The sequence below is a fragment of the Epinephelus moara genome, chromosome 20 (genome assembly GCF_006386435.1).
Source record: "Epinephelus moara isolate mb chromosome 20, YSFRI_EMoa_1.0, whole genome shotgun sequence".
In the NCBI taxonomy this organism is placed as follows: domain Eukaryota; kingdom Metazoa; phylum Chordata; class Actinopteri; order Perciformes; family Serranidae; genus Epinephelus; species Epinephelus moara.
In genome coordinates this window covers 46,130,467-46,148,653 of record NC_065525.1, presented here as the reverse complement: position 1 = coordinate 46,148,653, position 18,187 = coordinate 46,130,467, and the positions used below count along the sequence as shown (strand labels likewise).

Here is an 18,187-nt window from a genome sequence, read left to right as displayed (position 1 = left end):
TTGCAGGGCCATACTCCTAACAACACTCCCCCTACTGACATTATCGTAAGCTTCTCTGACATAAGCCTCTTTGTCATGGCACAGTGATACCATCATTGTGCTTACGCTGCCCATCATGCAGTTCTCAAATCAGCGCACAACCAATTACAGGTTTCTGCCAAGAACATCACTTCTGCAAAATTGCAAACCACAGAGTCATTCAGTGTCACTGCCATTTACTATCAGCAGGTAACAGGAGAATACCACCTTTAACTTATGCACTATCAGCAGGTAATGGGAAATATACATGGGCATTGCGGACGCGGGGCAGACGTGGGACATGTCCCCCGCATTTCCCATATCTGTGCCGGGAGCGTATCTACGTTTCCTAGGTTCTGTTTCCCGGGTTCTATGTTCCCCGCTTAACCCTGCAAAAAAGGTTTAGCTTTTACTAAGCGGGAAACATAGAACCCTTTTTAGTTGAATGGGGAACATAGAACCCGGGAAACACAGAACCCGGGAAACATAGGGATGACCCCTCTTTGCCCTCTGTCCCCTGCACTTTTTACAACCGTTCAATTCGTTTTTAACATGTGGTAACGTGTTTTTCCGAGCCGTCTTTAAACGCACCATGAGTAGGCGGCGCCAGGCCGCATACACATGCTGTCGTGTTGTGATCTGAATCAATCGCACAGACGAGAACTATGTTAACTGTGTTCAGAGTAATGCTGTTGCATGTAGATAATGTTAGCTAAATGATGACTAATTAATAGATGCCAATATATCAAGTTAAGCTACTTAACAGGAATACAAATGTGATTGTTGACTATGTTAAATCGCTTGCTAGCTAGTTTCATGCTAGGAATAAACCCACACTTGTGCTCACTATTGCTTTGCAAATATTTTTAATCTTTATTGCCACAATATAAAGAGCAGGGTCAGAGACGAGACAGTGGACCAGAGGCCAGCAAGGATGATCATGCAGGGTCTAAACAGGTGAGAAGAGATTATAACTGGCTAAGAAAAGATATCTATACTGTAGCATGAAAGTGACTTAGCGATTAATTTCCACAGCTATGTCACCACTACTATTCTTAATTCTATGTGTAAATTTTGCTTTGCACATTTATTATCTGTATTATTGCAATAGATAGAAGAGGGGCAGGGAGAAACCAGGCAGGTATTTGTCACTTAATTATCTGGCTACTTACTCTTTAGATGCTCAAGGGTCATTCTGTGTCAACTCAACAAGAGTTTGTCAGCTAAAACTTTAGATTTTGATAGTATGTAATTTTAAAGAACTAAAGTCGGTCCCCTGGTGTTGTAATTAACTAACTACAGCTGTACTGTGGCTGTTTGTGGTTATGTGATTCTTTAGCCGCAAAGGAGAGGTGCAATTGAATGGGAGAGGACGATGAATCACTCAATAGACCAATGAACAATTTCTCCCCCTCACTTCTGAAATGATGGCTACGCCCCTGGAAATATACCACCTTTAATTTATACACTATCAGCAGGTAACAGAAGAATACCACCTTTAATTTATACACAATCAGCAGGTAACAGAAGAATACCACCTTTAATTTATACACAATCAGCAGGTGACGGGAAGAATACCACCGTTAATTTAATACACTATCAGCAGGTGACGGGAAGAATACCACCTTTAATTTAATACACTATCAGCAGGTGACGGGAAGAATACCACCTTTAATTTATACACTATCAGCAGGTGACGGGAAGAATACCACCTTTAATTTTATACACTATCAGCAGGTGACGGGAAGAATACCACCTTTAATTTATACACTATCAGCAGGTAACGGGAAGAATACCACCTTTAATTTAATACACTATCAGCAGGTAACGGGAAGAATACCACCTTTAATTTAATACACTATCAGCAGGTGACGGGAAGAATACCACCTTTAATTTATACACTATCAGCAGGTAACAGGATGAATACCACCTTTAAAACTAAATAATTGAGGCAGCGTTCACCTAGCACCATTTCATTTTATGTAGCCTACGTGACGCTGAGGTTTTCTACCTGAAAGTGATTCCATCTATGGTGTTTGCTCAGTTGTCATGGAGATAGTTCAGGTGTCATCACATGACTAAGCTTCGGTCATGTGATGGGTGGATGTATCTCAGGTGGAGTCATGACTCCTGTCTCAGTTCAAAGATGGTCTTTGGAACAAAGAGTGAATGGCCTCATAATGAGGACCAAGAGATTTGGGGAAAAGCTCATAAGTGGACCTTGAGTTAAGATTTTCTTCTGTTCTGATTGTTTCATCATTTAGTCTATAAAATAATTTTAAAAAAATACGCCAAACGGTTTTCAGTTTTCCGACTTTTTCACAATGCTGATTCGTCAAACAGCAACAAAAATATTCAATTTACAAAGATATAAAAGAGAAAACAGCAACAAATCCTCAAATCTGAGAGGCTGGACACCCAAGAACATTTGGCATTTATATGAGACATTCCTTAAAGTACGATTTGGTTATTAAAATATTTGACAATTTCTTGTCAACTGAGTTGACCTGAGTTCTACGGCACAGAGCTGATCAAATGTAAAAGACAAGGGAGCTGAAGTTAGATGGAAACTTCAGCAGGGTCGTCACTCTGTGACTGTAGGGAAATGACAAACAACAGGAATGACAGGTTCAGGGGTTAACCCTTAACCTTACAACAGGAATAAAGGGTTCAGGGGTTAACCCTTACCCTTACAACAAGTATGAAGGGTTCAGGGGTTAACCCTTACCCTTACAACAGGAATGAAGGGTTCAGGGGTTAACCCTTACCCTTACAACAAGAATGAAGGGTTCAGAGGTTAACCCTTACCTTTACAACAGGAATAAAGGGTTCAGGGTTTAACCCTGACCCTTACAACAAGAATGAAGAGTTCAGGGGTTAACCCTGACCCTTACCCTCTTCTTCCACCAACAGACTGACGTCTGTGCAACTCTTCATCTTACTGAGTGTGAGTCTTTCTCCCTGCTGCCGTCCTTAAATCCCCGTCAGTAAAGTGAAGTCATATAGACATCCTGCAGGAGGTTTATACCTCCCCCAACTCCCTGTGACAGCGGCCCCCTGCTGGGAGTGGCTGCAGGATGAAGAAGAGGAAGACTAGTCTGGAGGCCCCTCAGGGTAAAGACAGAATCACACATCATGTCTGTTTGCACGTGCAAAAGGTATGAGTGTGAGCAAACACGAGACCAAGACAAACAAATGTAATTCTTCTGAGGTATGTGAGAGTGGGTTGAGCCCAGCGGAGGAGGATGTCGTCAAACAAACCAAACTCATATTTACGTCCCCACTTGTCCATAGGGGGGCATAAGCAGGGATTATTAAACAAGCCCAGGCAAAGAATAAGTGAGTGTGAACGTTGGGGACAGAGAGGAAGGAAGCAACAAGAAAACAGCCATAGGCAGATAAACACTGACTGCTGATGCTATGTCTACAATCAGTTCATCAGCAGTTCTGGGAGTCACTAGATGATCCTCACGTGACACACTGGGGGACCAGGTCATGATCATTTAGCTGAAAACACATGCAACATTTAGGAGTAAGAGCTCTAGTGACGATTCAATGAATCCGGACTGTCTCAGAGGTTTCTGCCCTCTGACGTATGTAGATGTGCGGTCACAAACGATCAGTCATCAGGAGATCATCAAGAGACCTGAGCGTCTTTAACATCTCTACTGTGATGGATATTCCAGTGAAATTAAATATTAATATCATTGTTAATGAATTAAATCTTTGTTTGGACCACTACAAAGTGAGCGGGCTTAGGGTGGATTTACAGTTGTGCAAACAAATGGCCTACGTCAGGGTTAGAGATGCACCGATCCAGCTTTTTCAGTTTTGATACCGATCCCGATGCTGTGGCTTTGAGTATCAGCCGATACCCGATACCGATCCGATACCATGGTTGACCTAAAAAGCTATATACCTTTGCATGTAGAACAGAAAAGACTAGAGGCATCAGGCATTGATGACTGCACAGTTCTTTCCTAAGATAAGATGAAACAGATTAATTTACATCCACATCTTGTAACTCTTGAGACAAGTGTTTGCTCACTTTCTCATACATTTCCGACAGTGCGGTCTTGGGGAAAAAAATTGCGTGACGGCAAATTGTGTACCGTGGCTCCAGGTGATCCAGTAAACATTGGAAGACCATGTTTTCAACAACCGTCATCGGTTGTCCATCCAAAACAATGTACTCCAGCACTTTCTCAGAAATTTTCACAGCTTTTGCACTATTGCTGGGGAATTTCTCTGTTCTTTGCAGCACATCCGCTAATGTTAACTGCTGTGTAGTATTACCTCTTGCTCCTTTCGACCTGCTCAACTGCTGGAACTCTTAGTGCTCCGTTTGGTGATGACTTTGTAGATGCTTTATTAAAGTGGTAGTATTATACTTGCCGGTACTACAACCACCCCTAGCAACATTCACTTTGCAGAAATTAGAAACTGCCGTCGGGGCTAGTTGGAGTGTTTAGTGTGAAATACCTCCACACAGCAGATTCTCTCCTTCGCTCCATGACGTATGATGTAGCTCGCGTTGCAATAGATTTAAAAGGAAAGAATCGCCTTAGGTATTGGTTGCATTTTCCAATACCCGATCCATCTATTTTGATGATATCGAGGCTGATATTTGATCCAGGTATTGGATCGGTGCATCCCTAGTCAGGGTGAACATTAATATTTGTGCAGTGGTGCTTACACAAATCAGCTACATTATAACTCACAAGATTCTCAGACAAAAAGAACGTCACAGAGGATGTTTCTGTTAACAGCATTAAATACATAGGCTATATATAATCCATAACATCATAAATTAAACTATGAGGAAGTGATGCAAAAACTCTGTGAGCATCTGAAGACAATGAAAAACATGCTGAGACACGGAGAGAGTCGTGTTGTTCTTTTTGCTACAGCAATAAAAACATGAAAAACATTTTTGGGATAAAAGAGGCTCCAGAACAGACAGTGGTGGAGCCTGGGGGGCCTCTAGATAAATAGTCCCCCTCCTAAGTGAAGAGGATATTGGAATTCAAGGTTGTTATGATTTTACCATCGTAGAAATACTGATCAGAACACATTTTGTCTCAAAGCAGAAAAGTTCTGACCTTTATGTGTTTTTTGTTCTCATACTTCTTCTTCTTTCACCTTTATTATGCAAACTACTGGTGTATATCATATTATCTTGGATTGAAAATCATTGAGACTGTTGTAAGTATTTCCTTTTCTATCAATCTGTACATTACTTTTTCAATTCATCAATTAATCTTTAAGAGATCATTTAAAATGTGAAATGTCTGAAAATAGAAATGCCCTTCAGACTTGCTTCTTTTGGGGGCGTCGGTGGCTTAGTGGTAGAGCAGGCGCCCCATGTACAAGGCTGTTGCCGCAGTGGCTCGGGTTCGAGTCCAGCCTGTGGCCCTTTGCTGCATGTCATCCCCTCTCTCTCTCTCTTTCACATTAACTGTCCTGTCCATTAAAGGCTAAAAATGCCCCCAAAAAAATCTTTAAAAAAAAAAAAAAAAAAAGACTTGCTTCTTTTGTCTTTTCATCACTTCAAGTAGAAATAAAACAATTGGTCAATTAATGGATTAGTCAGAAGGTAGAAAATTATCTGTAACTGATAATGACATCATAGTTTGAGTCATTTTTAAACCAAAACACTCAATATTTGCGTGTTTTAGCTTCTGTGAGAATCTGATGTTTTTCTTCATTGTATGTGATGTGAACTGAATCTATCTGTGGTTTTGGACAGCAGCTCTAAAAGGATTTTTTTTCCTTTTTTTAACTTTATTTACAAAACAATTTTTAACTTATAATGAAAATTATCGTTAGCTGTAGTTCAAACCAAAAGATACTTGATTTATAGAGATATCAAAGGAAAAAATGTTTGAGAAGCTCAAATCTGTAAATGTTTGACATGAATTTTTCAATAATTTATCTGTTAATTATTTCCCATTGGACTTAAAGGTCAAAGGTTTGTAAACGTTAGCATGGAAGTGAGAATGTCCTTGAACAGTCAAATCACTGAAGAGCAATCACAACTGTAAAATTCAGGGTTTTCAAAACTTTCATATAACTTTTCTTGAATATTTCACTTCATTTCCATGACTTTATTAAAGTAGTTTAAAACGAGTCGGTCAATGTGGTGATGCAGCCAAACACTATTAAACATACACTTCACACACATTAACCCAAGATAAGCAAAACTGCTGGTGCTAGCTTATGTTATCCACTACTTAGACATTCCCAACTAGCTGCATGTGCATGTGCAACAGACTAGTACGGCACATGTGGGTATTTTAGCAAGATATCAAGGCCACGCCCCTTTTTGGGTAATAGAAAGACTAAGTCCTGTTGACGGGTTATAATTTTGACATGTTCATATCTATTTATTTTTTAGAAAAGTTTGTTTCATACATGTTTGATGACTGTTTTGCAATTTTGCTTGAACCAAATGATTCAATCAGATATGAATATTTGCTTGAATCATTAACTATCGTTAGACCAGGAGTTTTTTTTATGAATAACCAATGTATTACAAAAGTGACTGACAGGCTGACGTGTTGTTGGAGACGACAGTCTGATGCTGCAGCAGCCTTCTGCTGAAGATACCGTTAGCAGTTCATCAGGATGAACTGTCACCAGGATCAGTTAGTGATTTACCACGCTGAATATTCACGAATCAAATGTTACTTAAAAGCCTGGTTAACTAGCTGCACAACAGCTTTTATGCATTTTCTTGTTTCTCTCCTGATGTAACAGTGCGTTTTGCACCCAAAAAAGGAAGCGTGGTCTTGACGATGACACAATGCAGAGCAGGTCTTTGTGTATCATGTGACAGTGGTGATATTTCACCGGTCACGCAGCGCAGCACCAGATCTTAAATTAATGATTCAACGAATATATCTTCCAACTCTAAGATTTTTATAAACAGATTTTAAACAGCCAAAACAACATATATTAAAATCCTTTTTACAACATTCTGCTAATTCCTGTTGTTCTAATTTCATAACCTTTCCAGGAATTTCCTGACCACTTTCCTGACGAGGTGTTATTTCAATGGTCTTTAGAGAGATGGTGTTACATGTTGTACTGATGTCAGGAATAAAATAAGATTCTTTGATATCAGAGAGGAAGGTCGATTAACAGAATGGACTCTGCATGAATCACAAGCTTATCACCTGCAGCTGGCCGACCGTCAAAGCATCGAGGCTGACATTAATACGTTTTGGGAATATACAGATTATTTCCATCCAAACACAACATTATATCTGACACACCAACAACAGCTAACAGCTAATTAAAAATACTGAAGACTTCCAGGCTAAACAAGACAAAATATGGATTAATTAAAAGGTTTAATTTCAAAACATAGTAATTGGCAGTTTTATGTATTTTTTTAATTACTCCATTCTGGATAATGTTTTAGAGTGCCAGTAAAACACACAAACACAATCTGAGTCACACATTACTGCAAACCATGACAGCACATCAGGACCGAGTCAGATGAATTCTAATCAACATCCAACACAACAAGATATTTTGTAACAAGCCTGAATTCCAACAGCATTCACTCAAAATATAAAACAACCTTCATCTAAAAAAAAAAAAGAAACAACTGATTGTACTGAAGCAATCGCAATTACCAGCAACATAAATGACCTTTGCCCTCTGTTATCTGCAGTGGCACTTAAATCTCTGTCAGCACAATAGCTCAGCACAAGTCATAAAACACTGAATACCACTGAGGGCAATTAGCAGAGGCTTTAGAAAAAGTCCCGTCTCTATATGAATATTCAACAACCAGAGAAATCAATTATCCACCAAGGAGTCCAACAAACAACCCACACACAGAAAAAATACATGTATGTCAAGAAGAAACATCGGGGCATAAAGTCCACATTCATCCTGAAAAATATTATATTTTCTGTTTCTGTGTTTCCTCTATGCTGTGAGACATTTTACTGATCGATATAAAATTATTCAGCGTAGTAAATAATAGCCAAATATTGTATTATATCATATCAGACTGTGCTCTATCAGCAACATATGTCCTCTCATTTCTGGGGGCTTTTTTAATCAGCAATACGAGGATTCAGATTCTAGTTTAAAGACAAATGCACCTAAAAACATTAATACTGCTGACAGTGTAGCTTCCATTCATGTTGTCAGAGATGGGACTAATGACGCCTTTTCCACAGTCATGGGCTCGATACGCCTCGGCTTGGCTACTCCAGAGAAGGTCCATCTCTGGGGCAGCTCGGCGTGGCACGGCACATTTAAACTGATAATGGAAATGCTAACTGGCGTGGCATGGTTTGACTCCACACGGCAAAAAGTGACGGTAGAAAAGGCCCAAAAGTCAGAAGTAAGTTTCAGCTGTAAGTTCAGAGTCAAGTCCCGAGTCCTGAAATGTGCTCTCAAGTGCGAAATTATTTGTCCGATGCTCTTCACTGCCAAACACACCCTTAACCCTTAACCCTAACACTCCTGAGTCCACACTGAAGTTTTATTCTTGGAATTATTGCAGACGACTGGCCAAACAATGAAAAAGCATGACACTGTTTTGACTCCTGTCCTGCTGCAGCGACAATGGAGTTTGATTCATAATTTTCTTCACGGATATAAAACATCAAGGTCAAAGAAAGAGGCCAAAGCAGCGACAATATGTTCAACCTTTCACTGATCTGATTTCAAAGATCGAGCATCTGATGTCGGCTGTGTGAAACGGGTTCATCTTGTTGTGTTAAACAACAGCAAATGGACTGATTTTAGATGTTCACCACACATCCATTATAATAAGCATTCTTCATCGGATTAGTTAACTTAACTTGAAATTCAGCCTTTTACCTGTAACATAATATTTCAACACTGGTCGTCCTGTTGTTTAACTGCAAGATCTAAGTATTTCTTCTAGGTCAGTATCAGAAATTACAGAGACTAAACTGTCAGAGAGCTGACGGAGAAACACCACACAGTGAGGTCATCAGAGGGTCGGCAGGTAAGTCTCAGTCACACTTTTAAATCCACTCTGATAATCAGGCAGCAGCCATGTTGGATAAGCTGCACGGGATTGTCACGTAAAACGCAGGTGACTGGCGGCAGCAGCAACAGAGTAGACAACAACAGTAGTCAGTACTCACTGTATAAAGTAACTGTACTCACTTTATGAGGTAACTGTACTCACTGTATAAGTAACTGTACTCACTTTATGAAGTAACAGTACTCACTGTATAAAGTAACTGTACTCACTTTATGAAGTAACAGTACTCACTGTATAAAGTAACTGTACTCACTTTATGAGGTAACTGTACTCACTGTATAAGTAACTGTACTCACTTTATGAAGTAACAGTACTCACTTTATGAAGTAGGCTAACTGTACTCGCTTTATGAAGTAACTGTACTCCCTGTATAAAGTAGCCTAACAGTACTCACTTTATAAAGTAGGCTAACTGTACTCACTTTATGAAGTAACTGTACTCCCTGTATAAAGTAGCCTAACAGTACTCACTTTATGAAGTAACAGTACTCACTTTATGAAGTAACTGGCTCCTTCGTCCGTGAAGCCCTCCTCCCATCCTCGGGGTAAGTCTGAAATGAAACCAAACGTCAGCTCAAAGTTTTCTGTGTCCTCGGGCCTGATCCTCCACCACCCTCCACCCTAAAGTTACACCGTGATGATGACTTCAGGTAAACACGGCTCAGACAGGTACCTGAGCGGATCATGTGTCCGGAGTTTACCGGTTCACCGGAGCGGGGATGGAGCCAGGTGGTGTTCCGGGACTCATCGCTGCCGCACCGACACACAGAGGGACAGAGACAGGAGACAAAAACACCTGTTACACCACCGGGAAGGAAACACCGCCGGAGCTGAGCCCGTTAAACCGGGACAGACAGAGCGAGAAAGCGAATTTGATCAGACTCACCTGATGAAGAAAACCCTGCCGTCTGTACACACACCGTAAGACCAGTGTTCAGGTAACGTGTCCCGGCCGAGAGGCGCCGCCATGATCCGCTCTCAAGTCCTATTCCCTCTCCATGGAGTCTCCCGGGAGCTCAACGATCACCGCCTGCTGCCTTCAGGGATCTCTATGAGAATCGGACATTTCAGCCCCTTTCTACTACAGCCGGCGCTGCCTTCAGGGACCTCTCTGAGGCTCGGACATCACCTCTCCTTTCTTCTATGGCTGGCGATGCCTTCTGCCTGTAGGGCGACCAACCCATTTAAGGGGAGGGTGTAGCCTCAGAGAACCTCCACAGTTCAGTCAGCTGATTCATTTATTTATACATCTTTTCTATTGAATTTTAATTTCTCAACAAATATAACCAAAGTTTTCATTTCCTGATTTTGAAGTTACTGTTTTATTAATGCTTTTATGTTATTTTATCTTATCTCATATCTTTTTATATTTTCACCACACATCTTATTATAACCAGGGCTGTAGATTCACTCACAGATGCCTCAGAAACAGTTTTGAGGGGGCGTTGGTGGCTTGGTGGATGGAGGGGGCGCCCCATGTACAGGGCTGTTGCCGCAGCAACCCGGGTCGACTCCAGCCTGTGGCCCTTTGCTGCATGTCATTCTCTCTCTCTCTCCTTCGCTCTGGGCCTTGATATCAATTAAAGACAAAAATGCCTCTAAAAAATATCTTTAAAAAAGAAAAAAGAAACATTTGTGAGAGCGCTCTCAGAATGCTCCTCACTTAGCTCAAAGACTTTCAGTAAGGAGTCTTAGGAGTGATTAAGGAAAGTTCTCAGAGGGACAGAAACTGTGACCTCAGTGAGGAGGTGTGGTCGACCCTGTTGTAAGCTGTGATGTGATTGGTTGTCAGAGACACGGCTCTCTGTGAGGCTGTAAGGTGTGAGGACACCCAGTGGACATGAGATGAACTGCGGACTGAGACAGACTCAGCTCATCACTGCTGGGTTTTTATTGTTTATCTCAGTGATGTCATCATTTTGTTTCTGGTGTTATAGTATTGGGTGTGACATGTGTGTATCCCTGATGACATCATCCACACATATTGTTCCTGCACCATCTAATCTGTATTATTTAATTTCTTCTCTGTCGTCCAGTGCTTGCGGAATATTTGTCTGACCTGTTTGTGTTTCCACCATTTTCTCCTCTGATTCAGAAACTGTTAAACTCCTCCTCCTGCTCCGACTGGTTTCATCTGAGCACCTGTTTTAAGGTGTGAGACGCTCTGTGAATAACTTTTATTTCTTAACTTTACGGGGAAATTCTCAGAAATTATCAATCTTCTAAGAATTTGCTTAGAATTTCGTAACGAGGAAAAACTCTTCATACAAGGAATGTTTGTGAATACGGCCCCTGAATATTTAGAGAGTTACAATGACTCAAGGAGACGATAACCTTTAACTGTACATATTTCACATGCAGGTATTGAAACCTGAATCAATGTTCTAAACTGTGTCTGTGTGGTTTTAGGTAAAATCTAGATTAACGTAATTTCCTACCAGCTGGTAACAGACTATAATTCAACAAGACAAAATATACATAAGATATAATAATATAGTTAAATTACATTTGTTTCTGTAAACACTTGTTGTTGATAATTTCTTTTTTACTTGTGGTCTTGGTCCGTCTGGTCCTGCCCTGATGATGTGAGGCAGGTGTGAAGAAGAGAGTCTGTAACATGTTTAACATGTAGTTTAAGATCTTTGTTGGATTTCCTCTCCCTCATGTCTCCTCTCTTGTGTGTCCTTCACTGACCACCATCTATCCAAAAAAAAACTTCAAATGAAAAACTGGAAAATGATTCTGTTTTCTGATTATGTGTATGAACACGCAGCGTTTTAAAACAGGTGAGACATTCTGTGCACGTGGAGCAGTGACATATTCATTTGAACATGTTTGACACCAGATCAGGGCTGTTTCAAGACACTCTGGGGGCCCAAGGCAAGAGACAGTTTGGAGCCCCTCCTCACCCCCACCTCTAGGGTGACCAGGTCCCAATAAACCAAATGTGGGACACGGAGTAGGTTTGTGAGGGACAATGTGGGACACCTGCCCTCAGTGCGAAGTTTAGTCATCAGAGATTTGTCATGGTACCAAAATTGGGACCCATGGTACGATATCAGTGAAAATGAGGCAGATGTGGCTTTTGTCATTTATAAAAAGATAAATCACTTTTCAATAATACATCAATGATATTGCAATGGAATAAATCACTTACTGACTTATTCATACTTCAAAAACAGCATCAATAAGTGATTAACATAGGGGGGATCAAAATAAAATAAATAAATAAAATAAAAATCAACCAGCCACCCTCCTCCCCTGAGAAGTAAAGAACAGTCCCTTGAGGTTTGTGGGCCGTTACCTGCCACAAAGAGAGAAATGTGAACGGCTCATTTCTCTTCTGAGACGTCACATACCTGTGTGCTGCCTCGGCTCGCCTGTCCAGGTACTACTGGGCAGGCATGACACCAACAAAGAGGAAATTATTGGACCTGGAGCCAGACTTCTCCGTTGCCGGTAAGCCGTTATCTTGCGCCGTATTCGACTGGTATTTGAATACTGCGTCTGTGACCCCCGTTCAACCCACAACTGGCAGGATTCGCGTTTAGTTCCTTCTGCTGGTTGAAATCTGTACTCGCACAGTGTGCTCCTGAATGATTTGTTTTGCTTGTGCAAAACTATTTTTAGTCGGAAATGCGAGTAAAATGCTCGCACTGTAGAGCTCTGTGGAAAACAAATCACTGTAGCATATATAAACAAATCTAACCTAGAAGTAAAAAGAAATAAATAACTTTAACTGCTTAAAGATACTCAATAGCTCAGCTAATACCTGAAATATCACTGGATACAAACAACTGCAGCAGCATACTGAGTTCCAGGTGGCCAGCGTGCTCCGTTAGGGCAAATTGTGATTTGTGATATTGGGCTTTATAAATAAAATTGATTGATTGATTGATTGATTGATTGATTGAGATGATTCACTGTGTACCTGTCTGTTGATGAACGTGTGATTTTTACACGTTCTGTTGATGTGCTGTAAACTGACTGTGGACATTTCCTGAAACAGTTAATCAGAAGTTTACTGAACTCCATCTCTGCAGCTTCACTTTTTTGTCATTTTATTTATTTAATTATTTGAAGGGTAGTCCCTTAAGATGAATCATCTTGTTTTCGAGAGAGTACTTAATATGTTTACAGACAAAACAAGAGAAAACATTACAACAGCATTACATTATATTACAAGACATACAAGTATCAAACAGAATATTACATACATATAATAAATGCTCGTGTCGACCTGCTGCTGTGTCAGTGAAGCTCTAATGTTTACATGCAGCAAACATGCAGCTCGTTAAGGTCAATACGAGCCTCCGTCAGCCATCAGACACGCTTTGTTCTGACTCATCCGTCAGGAAGTCTGAGCTCATTGGTATTTCGTTTCCCAAAGTGACTTCACATCCAGGAGTCATGTGGTGGCGTGCTCATGACAACGTCCTGACACGTCTTCCATTCACACCTGTTATTTTAAAATCCACAGCAGGAAGAAAAACACTTGACCTGAGTTGTTGTTAAATTCCAGTCAGCAGGAGTTTCCTCTACAAAAACAGTAATTCCTAAAAGGGTGGAACCCAGTGTGAAGAAGATAGTCATCACCCCTCATCAACCACTCACCCTGAAACATGGCATTTTGATACAAAGACAAACATGTACAAAACATGCTGAACTTGACATTAGTTTTTTGTGTGATGTCTTTGTTTTATAACTAATAAGCCCTTTTCCAGTCGGATCGACAGATGTCTTGACAACCTTCTCATCACACTCAATTTGGCCATTTATCCAAGACGTTATAAAAGGTGAGCATCATTCTTCACATCTGGGGACTTTTGTGTGCATGGATTCGATTTTGTAGCACTTTTCTTTGGTTTCAGTTTGGAGGCACCTCAATATCAACTACAGAAAGTCATGAGCTGAAGGGCGGGCAGAGGTCGGCACACAGCCGTGCCACTGAAAGCTCAGGGGATTTTTCTACCATCTGAAGTGTATTAGTGTTGAAAGAGAAAGTGCTCCCATTGTAGAAAGAACAATGAAGACTTTTCCAGCCAAGTTATGATATCACCAGCTAACAGATCTTTAAATCAAAGCTAGTGGTGCTGTCCTGATGCTGAATTTAGAGACAGGCTGTAAATGTGAAAAGATGAACAACAAAAAAAAAATGTACACACAGTAAGTCAAAGTCAGTTTTCCCTGTTTTGGTTGAATATATATATATATATATATATATATGAGTATAACGTCATGATTTTAATGCACAATCATGTTAAATACTTTTTTATTTCAGGACAAACTGGGCTATCAGAATATGTATGCTAGAGGCTGACATTTGTCCGGGAGTCCCACGGGTTATGTGATTGCCGTGGGACTCCCATGGGATGGGAATCAGTTTCACCATTTGTCATGTGATTGGGACGGGATGGGAAAAAATGTCAACGGGACTGGGAATCATAATTAGGCCTGTTGTATATGTGATAAGTCACTTAATTGCAGAGTAAATTACAAGGGATTAATTGCTGTATTCATGCGTGTTTGTTTTTGTGGTGTCTCTCCACCAAAGAGACTGGACGACAAGAGCGTTCACTGCCGTGCATCGTCTGGCAGCCAGGTGAGTTGGTTCATTAGTGTAATGAACAGAGGGAAAGCTCTTGTGATCGAGTGTCTTTGACTCTGTGGGGGAGACGGGGCTATGGGCTGCACACACACACAGACACACAGACACAAACACAGACACACACACAGTGCGATCTTCATGAGGGGGAGATGAGGCGGAGAAAAAACAGAGAGTTGAACGTAAGAGAAAAACAGGGAACTTGTTCCTAAACCAAACACCATGGCCCCTGTGTGGGAGTGTTTTGGATTGAAAGCAAATGACAGAGGGGAGCCCAGTAATTTGGATAAGCTGGTGTGCCGGGTTTGTTCAAAAACCAAGGATAGGGAAGTGGAACTGAACCCGTGGCCCGAAAGGGACAGGAGGTGCACGGGCCTTCCCCCAGGACCCTCCGCCACACTGTAAAAAAAAATCCTAATTTTACGGTAAATAACTTTAAATTTTTACAGTATTTGTCTGTCTTTTAAAAATAGTATACAAAACTGTAATATTACAGACATCATCTGTAAATTAAGAAGCCACCTGGTTTTTTAAAGTGTCATGCTAGTAATGACAAAGTGTTTATTTCTCATTTTTTTTACAGAAAATTTACTGTATTAGTTATACATTATCTTTCTGCTTTCTTAAATTACAGTCAAATTCATGTAAAATGACAATAATTGTCTGTAATTAAACATGTAGCACATTATATTAAGGTTTATTTCCGTACTAACAATGTAATGTTTTTCGCTGTAAATTAATGGTAAATCTTCTAAAGTGTATATTTGGGTCAGGGTCAGCGGGTCAGGGGGTCAGGGTCAGGGTTAGGGTCAGGGTCAGGGTCAGGGTCAGGGTTAGGGATAGGGGGTCTTAACCTGCATTGAGCTGGGTTTAATCGGTGGATAGCGGGAGAACCGTATGTCGTAGAGGGACAGGGGTGGGAGCGTTGGACTCGTGGTAGGTGACTTATTTACCGGGGGGGGGGGGGGGGGGGCGGGGNTTGAGCTGGGTTTAATCGGTGGATAGCGGGAGAACCGTATGTCGTAGAGGGACAGGGGTGGGAGCGTTGGACTCGTGGTAGGTGATGTATTTACCGGGTGGGGGGGGGGGGGGGGGGCGGGTCCCGGGGGGTCGGGGCCTAGGGTCCCCGAGTTATGGGCACATGAAATTTCAACCCCCCCTACTTTGGGCCGAAATGCGCTGTCCCATTGTCCGTTTTTTCGCGGTCCCAAACGTTGGACGGGATGGCCGAAACGCGGTGGAGGCGGTGCCCACCCCCCCTAATTCGGCCACGGGCTGTCCGATGGTACCACCCCTGAGCGTCTAGGACGTTCCTGTCAAAAGTTATGGCCAAATCAAAATTCGCCCATATGAGTCAATGGGGGGGTATGGCCAAATCAAAATTCGCCCATATGAGTCAATGGGGGGGGAGGGGACATGTGGCGCTACTGGCGCTAAATTGCGGGGGCGGGTTCCGGGGCCCGCCCCGAGTTTAACGGTGGTGGTTCCGAGTGTCTAGGACTCAGGGTTCGGGAGATATGGAAATTTAAAAATCCGAGCAGGGGTGGTGCCGAAACGTTGACGGGAGCGTGTTTCGGACCAATTGTTGTGTTGGCGTGTTTTGGCGCCAAAATTTGCGACGGCCGTAACTCGGCGGGGGAGGCGGCTAGAGGCACGGGACCTGGACCTACCCCCCCATTTGTGGCACCTGGCTTCCCAATGGTACCACCCCCGAGTGTTTAGGACCTTCCTATCAAAAGTCATGGAGAAATCAAAATTCGCCAATGGAAGTCAATGGGGGGGCATGTGTTGCTACTGCCGCCAAATTGTAGGGGCGGGGCGGCTTCTGGTGTCGTCCTGAGTCCAACAGTGGTGGTTCCGCACGATTCTGATCTTGCTAGCTCAAGTTATGGAGTTAGAAGGGATGGTCAATAGCCCGGCCCAACTAAAGTCCGTAACTCGGGAACGGTGATAGGTAGAGGGCTGAAAGTTTCTGTGGTTGTGTTTGGGAGGGCCTTCTTGCAGTCCGCACTTGGTCCGATGGGAGTTTCTACTTGCCGCCAGGGGGCGCCACAGACTGCATGACTTGGGCAGCGTCGTAATGTGAAGCACCAGACTGATGTCCGATGTACTGACCTTGAACTTTCCAAGTCTGTATAACTTACCAGTCCACGTGTTGGCTGCACAAAACCTAAGGACCCAGAACCCTGAGCTGTCCTAAACCTAAAGAGAAGATGTGGAGCAAAAAGGGTGAACTTACCTGGGGGGAACCTGTGGGGAAAAAAGGGCAAACTTACCTGGCAACACCTGTGGAGGGTAAGGGGAACTGAACCTGTGTCTTGTAAGGGATAGGAGGTGTATGGGCCTTCCCCCAGGACCGTCCGCCTCCCTGGAAACCCCAGTTATTTTGACGGGGGTGCTGGCTACGTCTGCCATAGCGGACAGTGGTACAGCCCCCTCCGTCATGTCTGGAACTCATGCTGGGTTTTTCTCATAATGCATTGTTTATGTCTGTTTTTAGCTTAGTTACACTAATGAGATATTTTAACCTATATAATATTTCATGAAATGTACATAATGTATATGAAACAAAATCTATATTTATAATGAAATGAAATTATTAAATTAAAGTGTTCCTAATTTGGGTTTTATGAAATAAAAGTGTCCCTGAAAAACGGGCTTATTCAAAATGAAAATGTCCCCAAGAAACGGGCTTTATCCCAATAAAAATGTCCCTAAAAAGAGGTTACATTAAATAAAATGAAGGATCCCAACAATGGGCTTTTTCACAAAAGAAAAAAAGTGTGTCCCAAAAGTTGCGATATTTTAGTCCGTTAAGGACCTACTTCAGGCAGGGCTAGGAGTGGGGGATAGAAATCCTCTCTCCAACTGGAGAGAGGAGGGTGCACGGTCCATCACTTCCAGGACATTCCTTTCCATGCTGACCCCCTGGTACCACCACCCTAAGGTGGTGGGTTTTCCAAAAATTAGGCTTGTAGACTTAGTAAAGTCGGCCTTTGTGCAATATTTCGGTCGAGTTTGAGTTTCATTAGGCGAACTGACTGTTAATAATGGGGAGGGCCTAGTTTGGCCTCTTCTCTCATTCTTCCCTTGTTAATTTGTCACTTTGTTTAGTCTTAATTTGTCACTTTTTTAGGTTCACTTTTTTTCACTTTTTTTAGGCTTAATTTTTGCATTTTTGTAATTTACTCTCCCCTTCCTATGTCCTTTGTACCCTGTACCTGTCTTTCCTTTTCCCTATCTGCCTCCCTGTGTCTTCCTATCCTGTATTCATAGTCCCTGTGTGTTTAAGTTTTCTTGATACGTGCTTTGTTCGTATGTATGTGTTCTTTGACTTTTTTGTTCAAGTTTTTTGCTTTCTGAGTTGTTGTTATGTATGTCTTCTTTGACTTTCTTTCTTACTTGTCCTTATATATGTCTGGTTTGAGTTTGTTTGTCTTGTGTTTTTGTTTTTGGTCCCTCTTTGTGATAGTTATGCTTTATTTGAGAAATTTGTCCTTATTAAATGTGTTTCTTGACTTTCTT

General features: G+C 41.8%; 1 protein-coding gene across 50 annotated transcripts in view; it reads right to left on the bottom strand.

The window, feature by feature from the left end:
• LOC126408458 (pleckstrin homology domain-containing family A member 7-like) overlaps positions 1-11,939 on the bottom strand; it is a 197,382-nt gene extending 185,443 nt beyond the window's left edge. For 49 of the 50 annotated variants that reach the window (XR_007571862.1, XR_007571867.1, XR_007571855.1 and 46 more), the window contains exons 1-3: positions 9,944-11,939; positions 9,731-9,807; positions 9,551-9,608 (exon numbers count right to left, since the gene is read on the bottom strand). Coding sequence is in view for 1 of the 50 variants with exons in the window: in XM_050074018.1 (XP_049929975.1) it covers positions 9,551-9,608; positions 9,731-9,807; positions 9,944-10,026 (218 nt within the window). In the remaining 49 variants the exon portion in view is untranslated. The remainder of the gene's footprint in view (positions 1-9,550; positions 9,609-9,730; positions 9,808-9,943) is intronic. The other variant, XM_050074018.1, reaches the window with a different exon arrangement.
• Between the last annotated feature and the right edge of the window lie 6,248 nt (positions 11,940-18,187).